The 21,561-nt window shown below is 36.6% G+C and overlaps 1 protein-coding gene across 1 annotated transcript in view; it reads right to left on the reverse strand.

The window, feature by feature from the left end:
* The window catches only part of LOC149788618 (uncharacterized), a 152,524-nt gene that overhangs the window by 124,741 nt on the left and 6,222 nt on the right, over positions 1 to 21,561 (reverse strand). Inside the window, exon 2 of the mRNA XM_089974700.1 lies at positions 17,074 to 17,238. Coding sequence (XP_089830826.1) covers positions 17,074 to 17,238 — 165 coding nt within the window. The remainder of the gene's footprint in view (positions 1 to 17,073; positions 17,239 to 21,561) is intronic.

The raw sequence follows: 21,561 nt of genomic DNA on the forward strand, positions 1-21,561 counted from the left end.
CGTGTGTGGAATCGGTTAATCTACTTGATTTCTACCAAATGACTCAATACAACAACTGACCACTTATATATGGTAATAAAGGATGGTTTGGAACTGCAGGAAATATTGGTTGTCATTAACCCAAAGAATGAAATGCATTGCTTAAACGAAGAAAGACGTGACCAACACCTGGGTGACATTCCAGAATATTTCAATTATTATACCATCTTCCTCACCACTGTTAAATAGTAGAAAAGCGATAATACATGGATTTGAAGAAAGTCTTCCCAACGCACATGGTTTCGAGGAGATATATTCTGAATACCCAAATGCAATGAAAAGATCGAAATGACGATAGTTTATAAAGGTAAGCAAGCACGCTCCTCTTCTCTTTACGATACTTGAAACTTCCCACTATTCATTGAAGAGGGATGTACATTTGGGGTATGATAATTTAACAATATAGATTTTAAAAAATGTTTAGTTATCTTAAAAGATAACATGATGCCAACATAATTATCTCATCTAAAGATAATGAAATGGATAAAAAGGAAAATTACACATTTATGTTTAAAACAAAATTAGAACATGCTTCGGAAACAAGCCCGTAAATCTTTGTGACGCTTTGCTCTTAAGTATCTCGTCCTTGCTTGAATACACTTTCAGAAAAAAAAGAATTAGTACATATTTATTTTATATACAGTAACACATTTTGGAGCAAACATTAAAATTGATTAGTATCGTGGTTGTTGTTGTTGTTGTTGTAGGGTTTCACGCCATTTTCAGTACACGATAGGCTATACATGGCGGCCAATATTAATGGTGGAAGAAGAACCCGGAAAAACCACCGGAAAGAACCACCGACCCACGAGAAGCTACTGGCAAGCTTTCTCGCGCCCACATTGGGCGGATTTTGGGCCTCTAACCCACACAGACAGAGGTGAGATGGCAGTGATCCGTAACGGAGAGCGCTTTAGACCACTCGGCCACTCGGGGCCCCTTAGTATCGTGGTAAAATGACACTAACGTAATTGTAAGTTCTGGGTTTAATTTGAACGGACAAATTACAAAAGTACACGGTGATGATTCCATAACAAATCCAAACATCGCCGACCCAAACAATTCTGGAATCATGCTTTTGAAGTATCTTGCTTTTATTAATCAATGCACGTACCCTACGTTTTATGACATCAAGACAACACGAAGGCCTTCATGGGCAGTTTTCCACATGATAATAGTCTGTATCTCTTTTTGTCGGACCTTTGATAGGTCAGGCGATTCTGAGGTTTTCGTCACCTCCAAATTAAAGTATGTTTAGTGTCGAACAAAGATGGACTGTATTGTATCTTTGCTGCCACTTATTTCAACGGGTAACCTCTACAAGTACTATTTTTCACATACTATTAACTGTCCCGTCTTCGAGTATTCTATCCCTGAATTGTACACACCGATCCCTTGCTCGGTCGTCCAGTAACCTATCACTGAATGCATACACCGATTCCTTGTGTTCGGTCTTCCAGTAGCTTATTCTTGAATTGCAGACACCGATCTCTTGTGTCTCTCAATGTACCAATGAGATGTTGCAGTACCGGGCTCATAGGAATCAATAATTGGTGGCTTTAGACCATTAGTGTTGTGCGTAACCGTAACTATTAACATACGTAAATTCTATGGAAAATAGGTCCATTACAAATGAAGGCATACTGGCCGTATTGATTTTCCATCAATCATTTAAATCCTGTTTAATTCAGGAGGATCGTAACAAAACGCACTCATATCTTTGATAGAGCAACATCCTACTTCAAAATCAATTTCAGTGGCAATCTAACTTGACCTGATTTCAAACTGTTAATTAGCAATTATATATGCCTCAAAACCACTCAATATATAATAATAATAATAATAATGAGGACTTTGTATAGCGCCTAATTTTTAGGAGCTCTAAGCGCTTTACAACATTAGACAACACCTATAAGATAATATATAAAAAAACATATAATGATATGATTACAAAATAAGAACACCATGAAATTAGAAAACATTAAAAAAAAACGTTCTGAGAATATTTATGGTAGGAAACATTATTAGGTCTTTAGGTTTGTTCTTGCAGTCGAAATAACTGAGTTTTGAGAGCCCTCTTGAATGTGATCACTGTGTCATTGTGTCTAAGTTCAGTGGGCAATTCATTCCACGTTGCTGGGCCCTGGTATGCAAAAGAACGCTGTCCATATGACTTTGTTTTCATATTGAGAATAATGACTATACGATTGTCAGAAGAGGAGCGTAAGTATCTTGCTGGTGTGTACACATACCTCAGGTCGGATAGGTATGTTGGACTAGAGTCCGACACTGAAACGTAGCACAGAGAACAAATTTTGTGTTTGATTCTGGATCGAATGGATAGCCGGTGTAGGGTACAGAGCAGCGGGGAGGTGTGCTCTGATCGTGGTACTCTAAGTATGATCCGAGCAGCTGTGTTTTGAACTTTTTGAAGTTTCTGGAGTATATATTGAGATGAACCAGACAGAATTGAATTAAAATAGTCCAGTCTTGAAAGTACTAATGAACACAAAAGTGTTTTAGCGGCATCAACTGAAAGATATTTGCGAATGGAGCTGATGCATCTCAGCTCAAGATATGCAGCCTTGCATATGTTCATGACATGTTGGTGCAATGTGAGAGTACTGTCCAGAGTAACACCTAGGTTTCGTATTGATTGTGTGAATTTAATGTTGGCGTTGCTGATATTCATTGTTTGAGGTAAAGGATCTGAATGAGAAAGTCTTTGTGTTGCGATCAGAATGGCCTCAGTTTTATCATCATTCATCTGCAGCTTGTTACATGACATCCATGATTTCACATCAGAAATGCACCTCTCTACGCCTTGGATGGTAGCATCAACTTCAGCTGGGTGGCTAGATCTGTATATTTGGGTGTCATCAGCGTACAATTGGTGAGACACTGGATGATGATCTATGACACTTGAGAGCGGCTGAGTGTACAGAATGAAGAGAACAGGTCCAAGAACAGACCCCTGTGGAACACCACAACATAGATCAACTGGGCTGGAGTGTATTCCATTTGCATATACAATTTGTGTCCTGTTGACCAAGTAGGACTTGAACCAACGTAAGACTGTATCATGAATGCCAAATACATGCTGGAGACGGTGGAGCAATATATCATGGTCTATTGTGTCAAATGCTGCAGACAAATCAAGGAGGGTAAGGATTGTAATCTTTCCGCTATCCAACACAGAGAGAATGTCATTAACTACTTTTAGAAGAGTAGTTTCAGTACTGTGGCAAGGGCGATATGTAGATTGTACATTGCTAAAAAGACTGTTTGAATCAAGATGACATACAAGCTGGGATAGAACAACCTTTTCTAAGATTTTTTAAATGAATGAGAGATTAGAAACTGGGCGATAGTTCTTTAAATCGTTATGGTCAAGTGTTGGTTTCTTTAGCAGAGGCTTTACAATGGCAGTTTTGAAAAATGATGGGAATTCCCCGGATGAGAGAGAGGTATTAATAACATCAGTTAGTGAAGGCAATACTGGATCTAAGCACTCAAGCAGCAGTGATGTTAGAATTGGATCAACTTCACATGACTTTGGTGCACTCTTCATCACGATTGTACGTACGAAATCCATGGAGACAGGTTCAAATGCTGCTAATGGTTGCCGCTGAAATTCTGTATCCCAACTGTATGGTGACGACGAGTCAATTGAAATTGTGGTGTCAAGCTTATCTCTAATGGTTTGTACTTTGTCACGGAAGAAATTTGCAAACATGTCCGGAAGGTCGACTGGAGAGAAGGTAGTTGGAAGTGGTGTTCATTTGTTCCTTGACATTAGCTTGTTAGTAATCTCGAAGAGCTCTTTGCAGCTGGAACTTTCCATGATCTTAGTAGTGTAGTGGGCTGATTTCGCTGCATGGACTATATTTGTGATATTCTTCTTAGAGGCTTCATAGATTTGCTTACGAATATAACTACTATATACCACTATATGATTCAATTTTAAATCAGGAAAATGAATACAAGTGAATCGTTAGGCAAATTTCATTCTTTTCTTTGATTTTTTTTAAATAGGGTGTGTATTCAACAATCAATTTTTCTGGTCAAATGGCAAGACACAAAGACATATTTTGGCTGAGATAAGAGATTATCTCAAACTGAATATAACATTCAGTACGCATCCCCGCCTTAACAGCATGAAATATGGATGTAACATCCAATAACGACTCCAAGCTTTAACAGCATGGAATAACTGGCAGAGATGCATAGGTATTATTGGTCACATATAACAATCCATAGTAAAAATACGTGCAAGTTGTTTCTAAAGAATTTTTGCAACTAAAACATCTAAGGAATGCTTCTTGGTAACAATGACATCTATTCAAATACTTCGTTGAAAGTGATGTAGCGATATGTACTCTTTAGTACCATTTAATATTTATTCAGACAAAATTAAAATAAAACCAGACAAGGTCAACTGCATGTCATCATACGTCCCACCCCATCCAAGCCACGATACCAAGGGCATGATCCACGGGTAATGTTTGCTACATTGGAAATGTGTATTGTCTCTTCGTGCTCTATTTATTTCTTTACAGAATGGTTGTACGGTGGGGGTCTTGATAGTCCCAACTTACGAGTCAAGTCTCCTACCCTATGGGCATGGCCAACCTCCCTGCATTGTATTTACATGTGCATTTGGGGTCCCCGTGTGGAATAGTGATCTAAAGCACTCGCCTTTACAGATCATTGCCATCTCACCTGTCAAGCGTGGGTTCGAGTCGCAGGCTTGGCCAATGTGGGTATGTAAGAAAGCTGTCAGTGGCTTCCCTAGGGTCTGTGGTTCTTACCTGGTCTTCCTCCACCAGATATACTGCCCCCCACGTATGGTCTGTTTTGCGCTAAGAAACGGCGTTTAACCCAAAACAACAGCCAGAAGAAGCGCGTCCGTATTCTCATGCACATAAAATGTCTACGTGGTTACTGGATGCTAATCTCATTAGTTTCCAAGTAATGACACATCGTTAAGTCCGCTATCGAAGGGGCATGACACAGTGTATAAAATGAATATATCTGTTTCGTTTCCATGTGTCCTCCAAACCTATATGTGGTTAATGTGTTGAGGATCGTATCAGTTTCCGAGTTATAACTCGGGTGCAAATCCGATACACCAGGATCTGTGTTGGATACATCGCCTCCATATGTTTTTAAAATTTTATATGGGGAGCTCAACAGCTCAACCCAAAATGCCATCACATATATTGCAGCCCTGGCCTTGTTGATGATGCATGTCTAATTTCTGAGGTAGACCTAAGATATTTAAACAAACTGCTTGAGATCTTAAAGCCCATTCCAAGCTACTAGCCCCAACCCTGGAGTGGAATAAAAAACATAAAACCACTGTGTATACCAACTGTAACACAGACATAACTTGGAAACTGACGAGATCCTCACTCGTTAACCATATCATATCTCAAAATTTCAGGTATGTATCTTCAAAAGTGTTGGAGGAGATGTACTACATTACCAAAGGACGGAAGAGAAAGTACAGACATAATCCCCATTATTTTTTTAAACAAGCGTGAGGATAACTAGATTAACTTCGATGGGTCACATTCTGCCTAAATGGATCAATATCGTTTTTGACCCGTACACAGACCGGGATAATCCCGTAATTAACCATAACAATAAACACCTTGAAAATTGACCAAGGGATTGGACTCCGATATCATTTTCCCTACAATACATATATTCTGCAATGACTTAATAAATAAGAAGTTTTGAGAAGACAAAAAAGATAGTGTATTTATTATCTTAGTATATTTGACCGTTTTCCATTTTTTATCCTCTCCAGGAACGTAAATAAAGGAACGTGGTTTCTATATGAACAAGCAGTCTAAAAGTTTAGTGAATTTCAGCTGTGTTCTATCAGGAGATAAGGAAACGGACAGATGGACGTACAGGCAAATAGACGTCGTGTGAATAAAAACATAAACTCCAACATATGGTATAACTCAGTGGCAACCTTTTCTTTCTGATCACTAATCAGTTGATATGCTCTAGCTAATGAAGAACAGCGTCATCTGCTGAACTTTTGTAAAACTTGGAAACAAAGAATCGCTTCTGAATTCACAACTGGAATAACATCGCAGCGAGTAAAGATAACGAAATTACATTCTTAAAAAATGCTGGAACAGTCCAACCTATTACAGTATATCCTTGTTGTTTCGAGATATAAGCAAAATTTGGTTTCGTTTGGAAAAATCGAAAATGGCAAAATTTCTAAGAATCAAACACAAACACACAATCACGGGGGAATATGATCTTCCATTACAATGTGAACGGTGATACATGTTCCAAGAGGGTTCAAGTTACTTCGTCTTTTGTGACCTTGTGCATCGTATTTGAGTAAGATGGGATTTGATTTAGAGCACCAAGAAGACACATCTCTTGACAACTAATGGCGCAGCATAGAAATAATTTATACGCCGCCATTCTTTTAGAATAATTTTGGCTCACAAATCATAAAATGCATCTTGTTCGACACTATAGGATACTGACATTTATTAGATCTCAATTTGAACTTACATATTTGATCTGGTGTTCGATATAGCTGTTCAATCCTTATTTCTCGACCATACACCCCGATTCGAATTATTTAGGTTTCTTCCTTGACGTAGATATTTTTAGCAGCAGTTAATCGAACCTTTACAAATCAATCTCAGTGTGTGTGTGTGTGTGTGTGTGTGTGTGTAATTTGGATTGTTGACGTAACTTTAAAATTTTTTAGTCATATCGCTACGATGTCTGCAGTGTAGCAGTTTATAGTGATGTCTAGCATTGGGGTACCATGCCGCATGATGTCCCCCCAGTCACATTATCCTGACACCAGACCGACCAGTCCTAACACTAACCTCTTAATGCTGAGCGCCAAGCGAGGCAGCTGTACCATTTTACAAAATCTTTGGTATGACTCGGCCGGGGTTCGAACCCAGTTCGTTTTGAATTGTACCATAAATCTAAAAAAATTATAAGCGTACAAGAGACGATATGTAAAAAAATACAAAACCGCATTCGTATTTTTTTCTGACTCGGAGAAAAAAACTTATTTGATATGATTTATTAATATATCTTGGCCTAACGGCTTCGACGTATCCCTACGCCATATCAGACTCGTTCTTTTCGCTAACTCGAAACTAAACACGTATGCAGTTTTGTGTGATTATTACAAACTCATTTGATCAAAAATGCTTAATCTAGTGTTCGAGATAGCTGTTCAATCCTTATTTCCGTAACACACAGTCTGAATTCGAACTACTTCGGTTTCTTTGATGTACGCGCGTGGATATTCTTCGACGCAGTGAATTGAACTTTTATCAACCCAATTCATTGTGAACTACAGTCATACAGTAGAGCCATACATATTTAGAAAATGTAAAAGAAAGGGAATGCAATAAATAAAAAACCGCTTTCGTGTTTTGTTCTAAGTCGTGGAAAGAAATCGTCTGATAACGGGTTATGTATACGTATCTTCCTCACGGCCTCGACAGATCCCTACGCCATATCAAACCTGTTCGTTTCGCAGACTCCGTACAAAGCAAGCATGCAGTTTTGTGTATTTATCACAATTTGTATTCTGATGAAACGTCACTGAAATGAGTTTCTTGTCAATACAATACTGGGATGTGTGTTGTGGGCGGAATCGTAATGAAGAACGAGACCAACTGTGGTGGAAAATCAATTATCTTCTCGTTATGGAATGCTACTTTGCACTGTGTATATTGGTCGGATCTAATGCCTAATTGGTAGAAGAAGAAGAAGAAGAAAAAAACGATGAGCTTTGAAATGGTAAATTCGATACAAGACTGACGTCGAAAGCAATACTACATAATGTATTGTGGTATTCAATCAGTGACAAATTATAGAACATTTGGTCTCACGAGGAGGAGGCTGATGTTAAAAATATAATGTGTACCAACTAAGCAAAAAATTCACGACATGGCTCAACGGCAGTTTGGAAAATAACCATCCTCCATATATTGTACCATTAAAAAACTTCAACATCTCAATATATGACAAAATTATCATGAAAATTATGTGAACCACATGAACCTTATTCTTGTTACCCATACATATAGCAGTAAATCCAATGTCTGATTTAATTTAGTGTATGTCTGTATGAACTGCATATAAATGGCTAGCACTGAACAATTAATTCTGATTCAATTTAGTGTATGTCTGTATGAACTGCATATAAATGGCTAGCACTGAACAATTAATTCTGATTCAATTTAGTGTATGTCTGTATGAAGTGCATATAAATGGATAGCATTGAACAATTGATTCTGATTTATTTAAGTGCATGTCTGCATGAACTGCATACAAATTGCTAGCATTGAACAATTAATTCTGATTTAATTTAGTGTATGTCTGTATGAACTGCATATAAATGGCTAGCACTGAACAATTAATTCTGATTCAATTTAGTGTATGTCTGTATGAACTGCATATAAATGGGTAGCATTGAACAATTGATTCTGATTTATTTAAGTGTATGTCTGTATGAACTGCATACAAATTGCTAGCATTGAACAATTAATTCTGATTTAATTTAGTGTATGTCTGTATGAACTGCATATAAATGGCTAGCATTGAACAATTAATTCTGATTTAATTTAGTGTATGTCTGTATGAACTGCATACAAATTGCTAGCATTGAACAATTAATTCTGATTTATTTAAGTGTTATGTCTGTATGAACTGCATACAAATTGCTAGCATTGAACAATTAATTCTGATTTAATTTAGTGTATGTCTGTATGAACTGCATACAAATGGCTAGCAATGAACAATTAATTCTGATTTAACTGAGTGTATGTCTGTATGAACTGCATACAAACGGCTAGCATTGAACAATTAATGTATGGCCGTGATCTTTAACATCTTGAAATCTCCAGATCTATTGGATGCATAGAGACACTGAATTGCTCTAAGCCAATCTCATTCCATGAAATACAACCAGATCAGAAAGCTTTAAATATTTAAACCCTTCCCCCAAACGTTACAAGATTCTCCTTCGTATATTTTTCAGCCTAGAAACTCCAGCGTTATTCTTCAACTCCCTCGTGCTCTTGCGGACAATTTAATGACCATCATCCATTGGTCAAGCAGGAAGCGTGTCCCATTTTACGAAAAACTTGAATCAAATCTTAAAAACGGTAATAAAGTAATCTGGGCAAACGTACCTGGTGACCATTATATCGTACCTTTAGAAGGTGAGATATAAAATCATATTATATTTATATGTCAGGAAGTTCAACAAGCTAGAAAATGCAAGTTTTAAATTGTGCTTCTCATCAACAGTCCATGGAAGAAACTTTAATCAACCAGTCTTTATCATTCTAATTTCATAATTAAAGTTATAGTAAAAGTATTGGAAGTGCTTGACTAATTATATTTTAGTGTGTTTACATCCTGTATAGAGATAAAAGAAAATAAGCAAATTTTTGTTTTAAAAAACCAGGACCAAGGTAAATAAAAACTTATTTGACCTGAAATAAATACATAAAGAAATTCACATTCCACTTCTCTATTAATTGAAACTAAACAATTATCAAATGACCTATCCTCGAGGTTAAATTCCAATTCAACAAGATGGCTGAGACCTGCATGCTAAGTCCACGAACAAAGCATTTCTGAGAGAAAAAAAAAGTAACCAAGCTACCACAAGGTCAAAAGACTGAGCAAGCGTGTCACATAATAACTGTCTTGGCAACAAAAAGAGTCAGCTAACGTATGAACAAAATCCAACAAAGGGTGGCTGCTGTGGTGACCATTTTGGTCTAGAACCAAAAAACATAAGAAGTATTTCAGTGAAAAATCACGTTGATACAAGCATCCATCCATTCAGAAAGAGTAGGGATAACCGTAAGATTTCAAGATGGCTACTGTGTCAGCACTATAGGATATCAGATCAACACCATTTTCTTTCGAAAACCAACTAGACATCATCAGGAGTTTTTTAGCGAAAACATGATGTAGATACAACCATCAATTCAGAAGGAGATATGCGCGTGCTCGTGTGTGTATGTGTTTTGGATTTTTAATGTAGCTTTAACAATATTTCAGTCGTATCGCTAATGATGTCTGCAGTGTGGCAGTATATAATGATGTCTTGCACTGGGGCATCATGCCGCAGACATGTAGCATGATGTCCCACCCAGGCAGACCAGTCCTAACACGAACATCTGAATGTTGAGCGCCTAGCGAGGCAGATGTAAGTACCATTTTTTATAAGTCTTTGGTATGACTTGGCCTTGGCCGGGGTTCGAACCCCCGACCTCCCACATCCGAGGCGGACGCTCTAACCACTAGGCCACCGGAGCGGATTCAGAAAGAGTATGAATAACAAGATTTTTAATATGTCTGATGTGATGTCACCATCTTGAATGCGAGATAGACACGATTATAATTTACGACCAACCAGACATAATAAAATGTCTTTTTGTGAAAACCCTATATCAATATGCCTTTCTGTTCTGAAGGAATTGAGATAACAAGATTTTCAAGATGGCTTCCACGGGTCATATTTGACATCATCTTAAAGCTCTTTCATTGAAAACCCCGTATATGTGTGTGTCTGTGTGATTAGGCTTTTTAACGTAGCGTTTAACAATTTTTCAGTCATATCGCTATGATGTCTGCAGTGTGGCAGCTTATAGTCACGTCTAGCACTAGGGCATAATGCTGCAGACACGTAGCATGATGTCCCACCCAGTCACATTATCCTGACACCAGACCAACCAGTCCTAACACTAACCTCTTAATGCTGAGCGCCAAGCGAGACAGCTGTTAGTACCATTTTTGTAAGTCTTTGGTATGACTCGGCGAGGGTTCTAACCCACGACCTCCCGCTTCTGAGGCGGACACTCTAACCACTAGGCTACCGGAGTGGTCCATGTTGACATGAGCATCTATTTAGGAGTATCGATAACAAGATTTTCAAGATGGTCACTGTTGAGTATTGCAATCATGATGGGTGTCACAAAAGCATAATTTTCATTTAGGACGAATTAGACCACAGGGTGAAAGTGTGCAATGTTTCATGGCAATCATCAAAGCAATTTTGGAGTAGCGATAACAAACTTGTGCTAACGGATGGACGGATCACAAACGATGGACCAAAATCCATCCAACAGTCAATAACCAGCAAAGATATATAGACTGAAATCACATTTAGAATCAGCTCTTTTGGTTCATAACCCATCAGCTAAACACAGAAGATACAAGTTAAATAAACTGTACCATAATCCACATAAAGAGGAGCCATTCAAGACAGGTATTTATTGCACTAGGTCTGTGTGAATCGTATGAATGAAAAAGGAGATCCTAAAAATTCTGTTGTAAGCAATTTGGGTACTTGTGACAGAAAGGCATTATTTATAAAAGATTAGGAATGTTGAGATCAGATACAAAAATACTTGTCCTAAAGTTTGGCAGTGTCTAGTAACAAGTTTAGACTACCAATCTTCCTAATAAGAACAAATCATTGTTTACTTTGGCCTTGTGCTCTTCTCCGATTTAACACAACATCTGCAAAAGCCTTGAAAGTGATTAAACAGTGATACCCAAAATTATGAACCTTAAACCTACTGCCTCCAGCATGATATGACTACTTTGGAGTTAACTGCATAATCACTTAATTCCAAATACAAACATCAATTCATTTCTTTTATGATTTATCAAAAGGGACAGATTTATCAACATGGTAGCCAGGACAATTTTATCAATGTTGCACTTCGTTCTCCCAGAAGGTGTTAAAAAGTTGCTTTCGTGCTGTGCTGAAAGGGTAGAGAATGCATTTTTGAAAGTTCAGACACAGAAACAGTCTCTGTGGGCAATAAAGGTCTGCCACAAGGGTCTATTCTCAATCAAGGAAACGATGTATTTTTGAAAGCTCTGGCAGAAAAACAATCTCTTTGAGTAATAAAGGTCTGACACAAGGGTCTATTCTCAAGATTTTCAATCAAACAATTTGCAAAGTCATTAAGCTTGTATTTATTTATTTTATCAGTCTGCTTGATCAGTTAGAAAGTGACCTTCTATCAACAAATTGGATCTCAGTTATAAAGATGCTAATTTCCAAAAATATGTACTGAATGGTGTTACATGTCTGTCAATCATTAAAATGAGTATTTATTGTCAAGTAACTTTAAAAGCAAACAAACCCTTTTGAAATTCTTTAAACAGACTGAATGAAATATTTATTCTTGGTTTAAACCTTCATAACTAATTGTTTTTTTCATTGATATTAATCGGGGTAGTTTCTTAAATTTGTTTTTAATCTGGATAAAATAATCTGTTAGCTGTGCTGAACTACTAAGCTAGGTAACTCTTAATAGCACAACAGTATAACAGAGATTTATCTCACTTGACCATTTTGCTCACTGTATTGTGCCATATATCACATATAAAAAAGTTTCAAATTATTTTATTTATTTTATTGCAAAGTGAATTCACTATCCGGCTGGTTTAATTATTTCTGAATTTATGAACTACCCTCCAGTCTGACTAGTCAAGCAATGTTTAGAGTAGCTGATAGCATACAGAGAACTGGAATTGAATTTTGATAAATGACATTAAGTATTTATTTAAAATACTATTTTATATATCTATTACTTTTACAAGTACGGTTTATACATTTTTGGGGGACCCATGGTGGCTGAGTGGTCTAAGGCACTCGCCTTTACCTGTCACCTGCATCTCACCTCTTTCTACAGCAGCTAAAGTCTCAGTCCCATGAATGTGTGTATGTGGGAAAACTTACCAGTAGCAAGCAAAATGTGAGTCATTGTTTCTTCCTCCATCAAATATACTGGCCTCCCTGTATCATGTGCCACAAAACCCAACCACACCTATCAATAAGACAATTTGCAATAAAACCCAACCATACCTATCAATCTGACAATTTTCAATAAAACCCAACCACACGATTCAATCTGACAACTTTTAAATAAAACCCAACAACACCTATCAATCTGAAAATTTTCAATAAAACCCAACCAAACTTATCAATCTGACAATTTTCAGTACTTAAAATGGACTTTCTGAACAGGCAGCTTTTGGTAGAACTTAGGAACACATACCTTTAAGTTATTCCTTACTTCTCAAGAACAGATTTTTTTTCATGTAAATAATAAAATAAAAACTATATCTTCATTGAAAAAAGATATATAAACTACCGGTACTCTGATTAGATTTTCTTTAAATTCAAAACAAACTTTTTGACTAAACTGTTCGGAATTTATTAAAGATACATTTTCTAAACACTAACAAAGGGTGAACTAACTGAAACCAAAATTAATATCAACCATCTGTCTTGTGATATATATAAAAAATATTCTTTAAATTTTTCAACAAGTACAGAAAAAGAAATGTAAGGAGCATGAAAGTAATGCATTTTGGATTTTACCTGTGCAGATTTGGATTTTACCTGTGCAGATTTGGTTTTCATCTGTACAAATTTGGTTTTTACCTGTGCAGATTTGGTTTTCATCTGTGCAGATTTGGTTTTTACCTGTGCAGATTTGGTTTTTTGTGCAGATTTGGTTTCTACCTGTGCAGATTTGGTTTTTACCTGTACAGATTTGGTTTTCATCTGTACAAATTTGGTTTTTACCTGTGTAGATTTGGTTTTTACCTGTACAGATTTGGTTTTCACGGTGCATTATAACACCCCGGGGGGGGGGGGGGGGGGGTGCCAATACTTACACAACACTATGTAGTCTGGATCATCCTTATGTGCCAGTAAACCATAGACTTACATACATGTAGAGATATTATATAAAATATGTAATATGATGTTTCATTACTATGCTTTACTATCCAGTTATAAGAAGCAGAGGAATGATCAATCAACATCTGTGTTTTTCTATGACAGAATCAAACAGACAATTCCCAACGAAACAATTCAAATGAAATATGCTCAACAAGTGAACTTCATTTTACTGATTTATTATCTGAATTTGTCAATTTTTCACATTTTACTGTATGCACCATGTGTATCCACCATGACTATGATACATATCCATCATGATTATGTTACGTATATCTGATTTAATATATATTTATTTTAATTTAATTTGTTTATTTGTCAATTTTAATTTTTTTGTAATTTTTCTTACATCCTATTGTAATGTAAATTTATTCACTGGAGATGATATTTTTTCAGAAAATTGGTTGACCTGAATCATTCTTTTCATAAACACCAGGTGTTGGCCTAGAAGCGGACCTTGATTCAAAATTAGTAAACAAATTTTTTTTATATTTTAAAATGATTAGTTGTTGTCAAGGTCATGATGGAACTACGTGGGTTAAGAAGTAAACACTTTTTAAAATTTTTATTCTGGGAATAAAATCATTGGTCTAATTAAGGCCATATTCTGTGTACGTGATATAAACACGATCATGCGACCCCCAATTTTGATTTCGCAACTTGGGGGAATTTCGAAACTGTGTCTTATGATACAATATAACCTTTGTTTTAGAGAGAGAGATCTCAGTTTTTGGGCTTTTACACTTGGTATTAAGTTGCTTTTGTTGTTGCCAGATTTTTAAGTTAATTATCTTCAAACCATTTGGATTTCAAAAGGATTAATTCTTTATTCTCTGGAAATATTTTGAGGAGTGCTCACACTGAAATTTTGTAAAGACATTGCTTCCAAATTTAATCTGGATTTCCAATACTGGAGTGTCATTATTTGTATTTCTACAAGGAACTGTAGATAAGCACAGTACTGACTACAGCATATGTCATCGTCATCCATCTTGGATTTTCCATCAGGATTTGAACTTGAAATTATTAGAACATTTATTACTAGGACTTTTGCAATTTAATTTGTGGATTATTCTTTGATTATTTTTGGATTTGACTCTTGAAACTAAGTTCTTCTCCTTTTTTAATTTGTACAGAATTTTCCAGCAAAATAAATTGTTAAATTTTAAAAAGCTTGTTGTTTTCACTCTTTCTGTGCTACTGTTTATTCGAGCCTAAACACGTAACAATTATGCTACATATTCATCATGATTATGATACATATTCATCATGATTATATGTATCCATGTGATTATGTTATGCATCCATGTATATAAAATGTATCCACCACAACTATGATATGTATCCACCATGATCATGATGTGTATTCATCATGACTGTGTCATATGTGAAAAAGCCAGTTTAATAGAAGTTTAAAACATGTAAGTGCCAGGTAAAAACTGCATTGAATCCCCTACTGGAGTTGCTCTAAAATGCATCCAAATTTTCTGGTCACTTTTGTCACATAAAGCTCTGTGGCTGAGATTAAGTCAACCATTATAGTGCTAAATCTATTTATTTAATGTTGTACTATAGTTAGATATGCCTTCTATGAAAAAATACTTTTACATATAATTTTTTAACACTAGACAAACTGAATTATTTATTTCTGTATGGTAGTTGATTATGGTACAAGAGTGAATTTGTATTTACTATTTGATTTTAGTAAGTGTGATAAATGTGATATTCTTTTTCCACTCTAGCCTAGTACCCATTGCCCACTCTGGCGTATTACCCATTGCCCATTCTAGCCTGATACCCATTACCCACTGTCCACTCTAGCCTATTACTCATTGCCCACTCTAGCCTATTACCCATTGCCCACTCTGGCTTATTACCCATTGCCCACTCTAGCCTATTACCCATTGCCCACTCTAGCCTATTACCCATTGCCCACTCTGGCCTATTACCCATTGCCCACTCGAGCCTATTACCCATTGCCCACTTTAGCCTATTACCCATTGCCCACTCTGGCCTATTACCCATTGCCCACTAGAGCCTATTACCCATTGCCCACTTTAGCCTATTACCCATTGCCCACTCTGGCCTATTACCCATTGCCCACTCTGGCCTATTACTAACTGCCTACTCTAGCCTATTACCCATTGCCTACTCTAGCCTATTACCCATTGCCCACTCTGGCCTAACAGTGGAGGATCTTACTATTTGCTGCTGAAGTCCAGTGCAGCAAAGAAACCCTTTGTTGACTGGAATTATGTGTTTGTAGACTTGCAACAAATCACTGATTCCCCTTTACAGCCAAATCTTTACTTTGGTAACCATTTGTTGTGTGTGAGTGTGTGTGTGATTTGGATTTTTAAAGTAGCTTTAACAATTCTTCAGTCATATCACTACAATGTCTGCAATGTGACAGTTTACAGTGATGCCTAGCACTGGGGCATCATGCAGCAGACATGTAGCATGATGTCCCACCCAGTCAAATTATCCCGACACCAGACCGACCAGTCCTAACACTAACCTCTTATTTCTGCAAATAAATATTATTTTAACAAATCCACTGTATTTACCCCTTGGAATTTTCACATATCGGTATATGGGATTGGTCTTCTGGTCAACACAAATGATTTTGGGAAAGTGATATGTCCTTATCAGTTTCTTACAAGACCATTTTTTTGTAGTCAACCTGTCTCAACCTTACCCATTTCTTGCTGGTAAAATTTCTGACTGAAATTACAACATGACAGGAATACTTGGATCAAGGAACAAGTAAACAAATGCTAATTAAGAGTAATCAGTGAATTTACTGTTTTTAAAAAATTTCACTTGTACAAATTTAATTTTTTAATAGAAATGTTAGTGGAACACATAAGCCCATTCTAGGTTCCTGAAATGACCTAAACAAAAAAACTTAACCAAAGGCGACAGATAAATGGACTGATGAATAAGGCTAACACCATAAGCCCATTAAGAAGTCATGATGGAGCACAAAAAAACATCATATGCCCATGACTAAGCCCATGGCAGGTGCTTGATTCAGATATTGGACTAGTTAAAAACACCCTGAGTTCAAAGGCATGCAATAATGCCCTGCTGTTATGGAACCATCACAGAATGCTCTGTAAATGGCAAGGTGACCATATCCACTAATAGTGCTCATATTTTATTTAAAGTAAAAAAATGTTGCACATAAAAAGCAACACACCTAATTTTCCTTTACTTTGCTTAATTACTGTACTCACGTCTTTTGAGAGATGAGGCCTGCAGTATGGCTGTCACAATGTCATAACTTTGCTGGAGCTTGGCCAATCGGCGGTCACGGCGCTTCAGTTGCCGCACAAGACGAGCTGATATCTGGTTAACACGTCTCTGAATTTCAGATGCCAAATTCTTTAAACCGGATAAACCTGTCAATGTTTAGAAGATGAAAACCATCTTTCAGATTGTAAACTTGCATTTAGTTTCTGTAAAGGCTGTGGGTTCTAAGTGATGCAATAGCTTGTACTGTATTTGTGTAACTGGTTCAGCTTTTGATTGGTGCATTAACTTCCATTGTATTAGTTTAAATGCTGTGGTTTTTGACTGGTGCATTATAACAGTGTTGGTAGAACAGGTTTGGAGTGTTGCACAATAATCATGCAAAGTGCCCGATAGTAATACATGCAAAGTATCCAACAGTAATAGCTGCAAAGCACCTAACAGTAATAGATGCAAGGTGCCCAACAGTAACACATGCAAAGTACCCAACAGTAGCACATACAAAGTACCCAATAGTAATAGATGCAAAGTACCCAACAGTAACACATGCAAAGTACCCAAAAGTAACACATGTAAAGTACCCAACTGTAGCACAAAGTACCCAATAATAATACATGCAAAGTACCTAACAGTAGCACATACAAAGTAACCAACAGTAACACATGCAAGGTACCCAACAGTAACACATGCAAGGTGCCCAACAGTAACACATGCAAAGTACCCAACAGTAACACATGCAAAGTACCCAACAGTAACACATACAAAGTACCCAACAGTAACACATGCAAGGTACCCAACAGTAACACATGCAAGGTACCCAACAGTAACACATGCAAAGTACCCAACAGTAACACATACAAAGTACCCAACAGTAACACATGCAAGGTACCCAACAGTAACACATGCAAGGTACCCAACAGTAACACATGCAAAGTACCCAACAGTAACACATACAAAGTACCCAACAGTAACACATGCAAGGTACCCAACAGTAACACATGCAAAGTACCCAACAGTAATGCATGCACGTTGGTGCCCTTTAGTAATAATGGAACATGAAAATATGGCATGAAGTACGAGAAATCTACAGTTGATAATGGATATGTTATTTTTTTGAGTTATGTGCAACTCGAAACATTTGGGTGTTTTGTTTACTTTATGATTTGAGATTGTAAAGCTCATTTGCAGCATTTTCTTTTGCAGATCTATAAAGTTTTTAAGTGATTGTATTATTAATTCAGACTGCCATGATTTTAAAATATTTTCATTATTCTTCATCATAAAATCATTGCATAATCTGAATTTGTCATTATTTGTGACACAATTCAGGTCCAAGTCCTTCCTGGAGTATTTTATACAAGCCTTTCATTTTTGTTCCAAAGAATTTAAACATTTTAATTGATCTCAGTGTTGCCTAAAGTTAATGAAAGGAACAGGGTCTCATTTATTCAAGGGAAGTAACTCAAACAAGACTCTCATTAAATCAGTCTCCTCTTCCTCGCACATCAATTTCAGGATTTCACAAGTTGCTTGGAAGAAGTAAAGCAATAAAACTGTTGCGCATAAAGCAGAAGAAAATAGTTTTAAAGCTCCTAAAAGACTGGTTATTATAAAAGCAACTGAAATAATATATCAGCCATGCCTCAAATAATGAACATAAAAATAAATATTGAACATAATCGGATAATTGGCATCATACCTAGCAATATAATAACAGCATCTATGGAATTTTAAATATTTCTGATCTTTTTTGAGAAAATAGATTATCATATTTGTTTGTCAGATTCAGATGTTAATAATTTCAACCTTGGTATTGGCAGGATGAATATTACTGTCTGCCTGCATCAGTTTTCCTTCTATTTCCAAGAAGGCCTTACCTCAAATAAAATACAGAGATTGTAATTCTTGGTTGAATATTCTGAAGTCCCTAGCCAGATATGAATTAAAACTAAAACTATTTTCTTGCCGCAATCTAACCTCTGAGGCAAACACATGTCCCATATGGTATCGGGGAAAACCTTTTTCCATCATTTTTGCTAATATTCATCGAATATATTTTCCAAGACAGCTGTAATCCGCATCCCACAAATGTTAGAGATTTGATTAGGATAGCTGAGCTGAGTGCATGCACACGCATGCAGATTTTGGAATCTTGCTTGATTATTAATAGGCTCTTCCACTGACTGATTCAATCTTGCTACAAGTCTTTTGCTGTTCTAGTGTAGGTGATTGATGTTTTTGTTTCTTTTGTGCTTTGGGTGCTATAGCCCTTAAGCTTTGGGTGCTACAGGTCTTGGGCTTTGGATGCTACAATTCTAATACAGCGCTGTTGCTTTTGTTTACTGCCAGCCACCTATGCTATATTGTTCTGCTTGACCCATGCATGAATCTTGATATACATGTAATACTGTGCTACTATTTTGAAAAGTTGCTTTTCAGTCAACTGCGGTGCTTTTGAAGAAAGTCCTAACCATACAAGTATCTCAGCTTTTTTAATATCTCTTGGAATCCTTATCCCTCTCTTGAGCTGGCTCACAGTCTACATGCTTATATACAAGGAAAATCATGCTCTAATTGATAACATTATTGGGTGTTTCTAACCATTGGTTTGGGAAGTCTTCACCAGCACATGCAGTAGTACTTGTAAGTACAGGTAACACAATTAAATTTGATTTACAGTATTTGTAATAATATATTCTGGTGCAAAGTTTATATTTTCATCTTAATGCCACTTAACTTTTTATATATGTGCACATTAATTGGGCAAGAACACTGTACCCCAAAAAGTAAGCTCATCAGTTCTGATAATCTGAAATACTATTTGAAGGTCTTGTAAATAAACATGCTTGCAATTTCAATAACCAGTTACAAAAAAATATGCAAACTTAAGTAAAATGTGTCCTAAGTCAATGCTGACGCAAATGAGCTCAAATGATCCAACAATGAAAACTGCACCAACTAGCATACTTCTGTTTGCAGTGTCTAATCCAAGAATTCTAAATGTTTTGGAGTGTTTGTATATATCAGTTATGAATTTTGCTTCTCTGAACATAGAAAGGGTTTGTGTGTGTGTAACTATAATTGTTTCATATAAAATTCTCACACAAATTCTGCTGCAGCCAATATAAAATATACTAAAACCTTTTTTTATTTTAAAACTGCAGGACTATATTCAGGTCTCAGTAAGATATTCTATCTTCACAACAGCATCTGTCAATATTCATTTTGGGGCCCCGAGTGGCCGAGTGGTCTAAAGCGCTCTTCGTTACGGATCGCTGCCATCTCACCTCTGTCTGCGGCAGTTCGAGTCTAAGATTCAGCCAATGTGGGTATGTGAGAAAGCTTGCCAGTAGCTTCTCGAGGGTTGGTGGTTCTTTCCGGGGTTTTCCCGGGTTCTTCCTCCACCATTAATACTGGCCGCCATGTATAGCCTATCGTGTGCTGAAAAATGGCGTTAAACCCCACAACAACAACAACAACAATATTCATTTTCATATAATCAACAACAGAAGTTTAAAGGAAGTCAATTCAATCAATTACCTGCTGGTGTTTAGTGATATGAGATCCATTCTGTTCAGAAAAACAATACATAGTACCAAATTGTATTTTGTGCTGTACCTACCTACCTACCTACTGGTAGTCAATTCAATCAATTACCTGCTGGTGTTTACTGATATGACGATCCACTATTAGAAAAACAATACAGAGTACCAAAATTGTATTTTAAAAAATCAGCCTTTTCAATGTTTGTTATCTTTAAAATAACAAACAGTAAAGAAGTAGCTGTATTGCAAAGTTGCTATATGACCTACCTACCTACCTTACCTACCTACCTAACTAAATGTCACGTGTGCTTTATTGTCAATGTCACATGTGCTACATTGTTTTGATAAAAATTCCATTTTTTGTGTCCTGCCATGACATCACTGCTACCTAAGAAAAAAGTAAACTGGACTCAACAACCTCCATGACCTTGATCTCTGAACTTTTAACCACTCTATTAATCTGCTAATAAGTTACAACTGTGATAACATTACATGTACATACATTTTAGATTTAGCATCCTCCATACAACTCTATATAATTTACCCCCAAAACTAAATAACAATACACCCTGTGACCATGACCTTTCATGGCTGAACCCATCATCTCCAAAGATGTGCCATGTCCACTGGTAAATCAGGTTAAAACTCTAGAGCCGATCAACAGACACATAATATAAAAGTGTTTCCCAATCAAATTAATAAGTAAGTAAACAGCATGTCTGTAATGTTTTACTTCCACACCAGTAGTGATATTTATATCCCATGGTTAACATCTTTACTTTGATGTTAATTCAAACATGACAATAATAATATAGTACCCAGCCACATGTGAAACATGTGGCCTTGACCTTTTCCCCCAGAAGCACTTGTTGAGAAAGTCTGATCATGATCCTCTGATGACAATAGGAGATATTGCCGAGCAATTCA

Source organism: Sinohyriopsis cumingii, chromosome 11, assembly GCF_028554795.1.
Source record: "Sinohyriopsis cumingii isolate HCF-2022 chromosome 11, ASM2855479v2, whole genome shotgun sequence".
NCBI lineage: Eukaryota > Metazoa > Mollusca > Bivalvia > Unionida > Unionidae > Sinohyriopsis > Sinohyriopsis cumingii.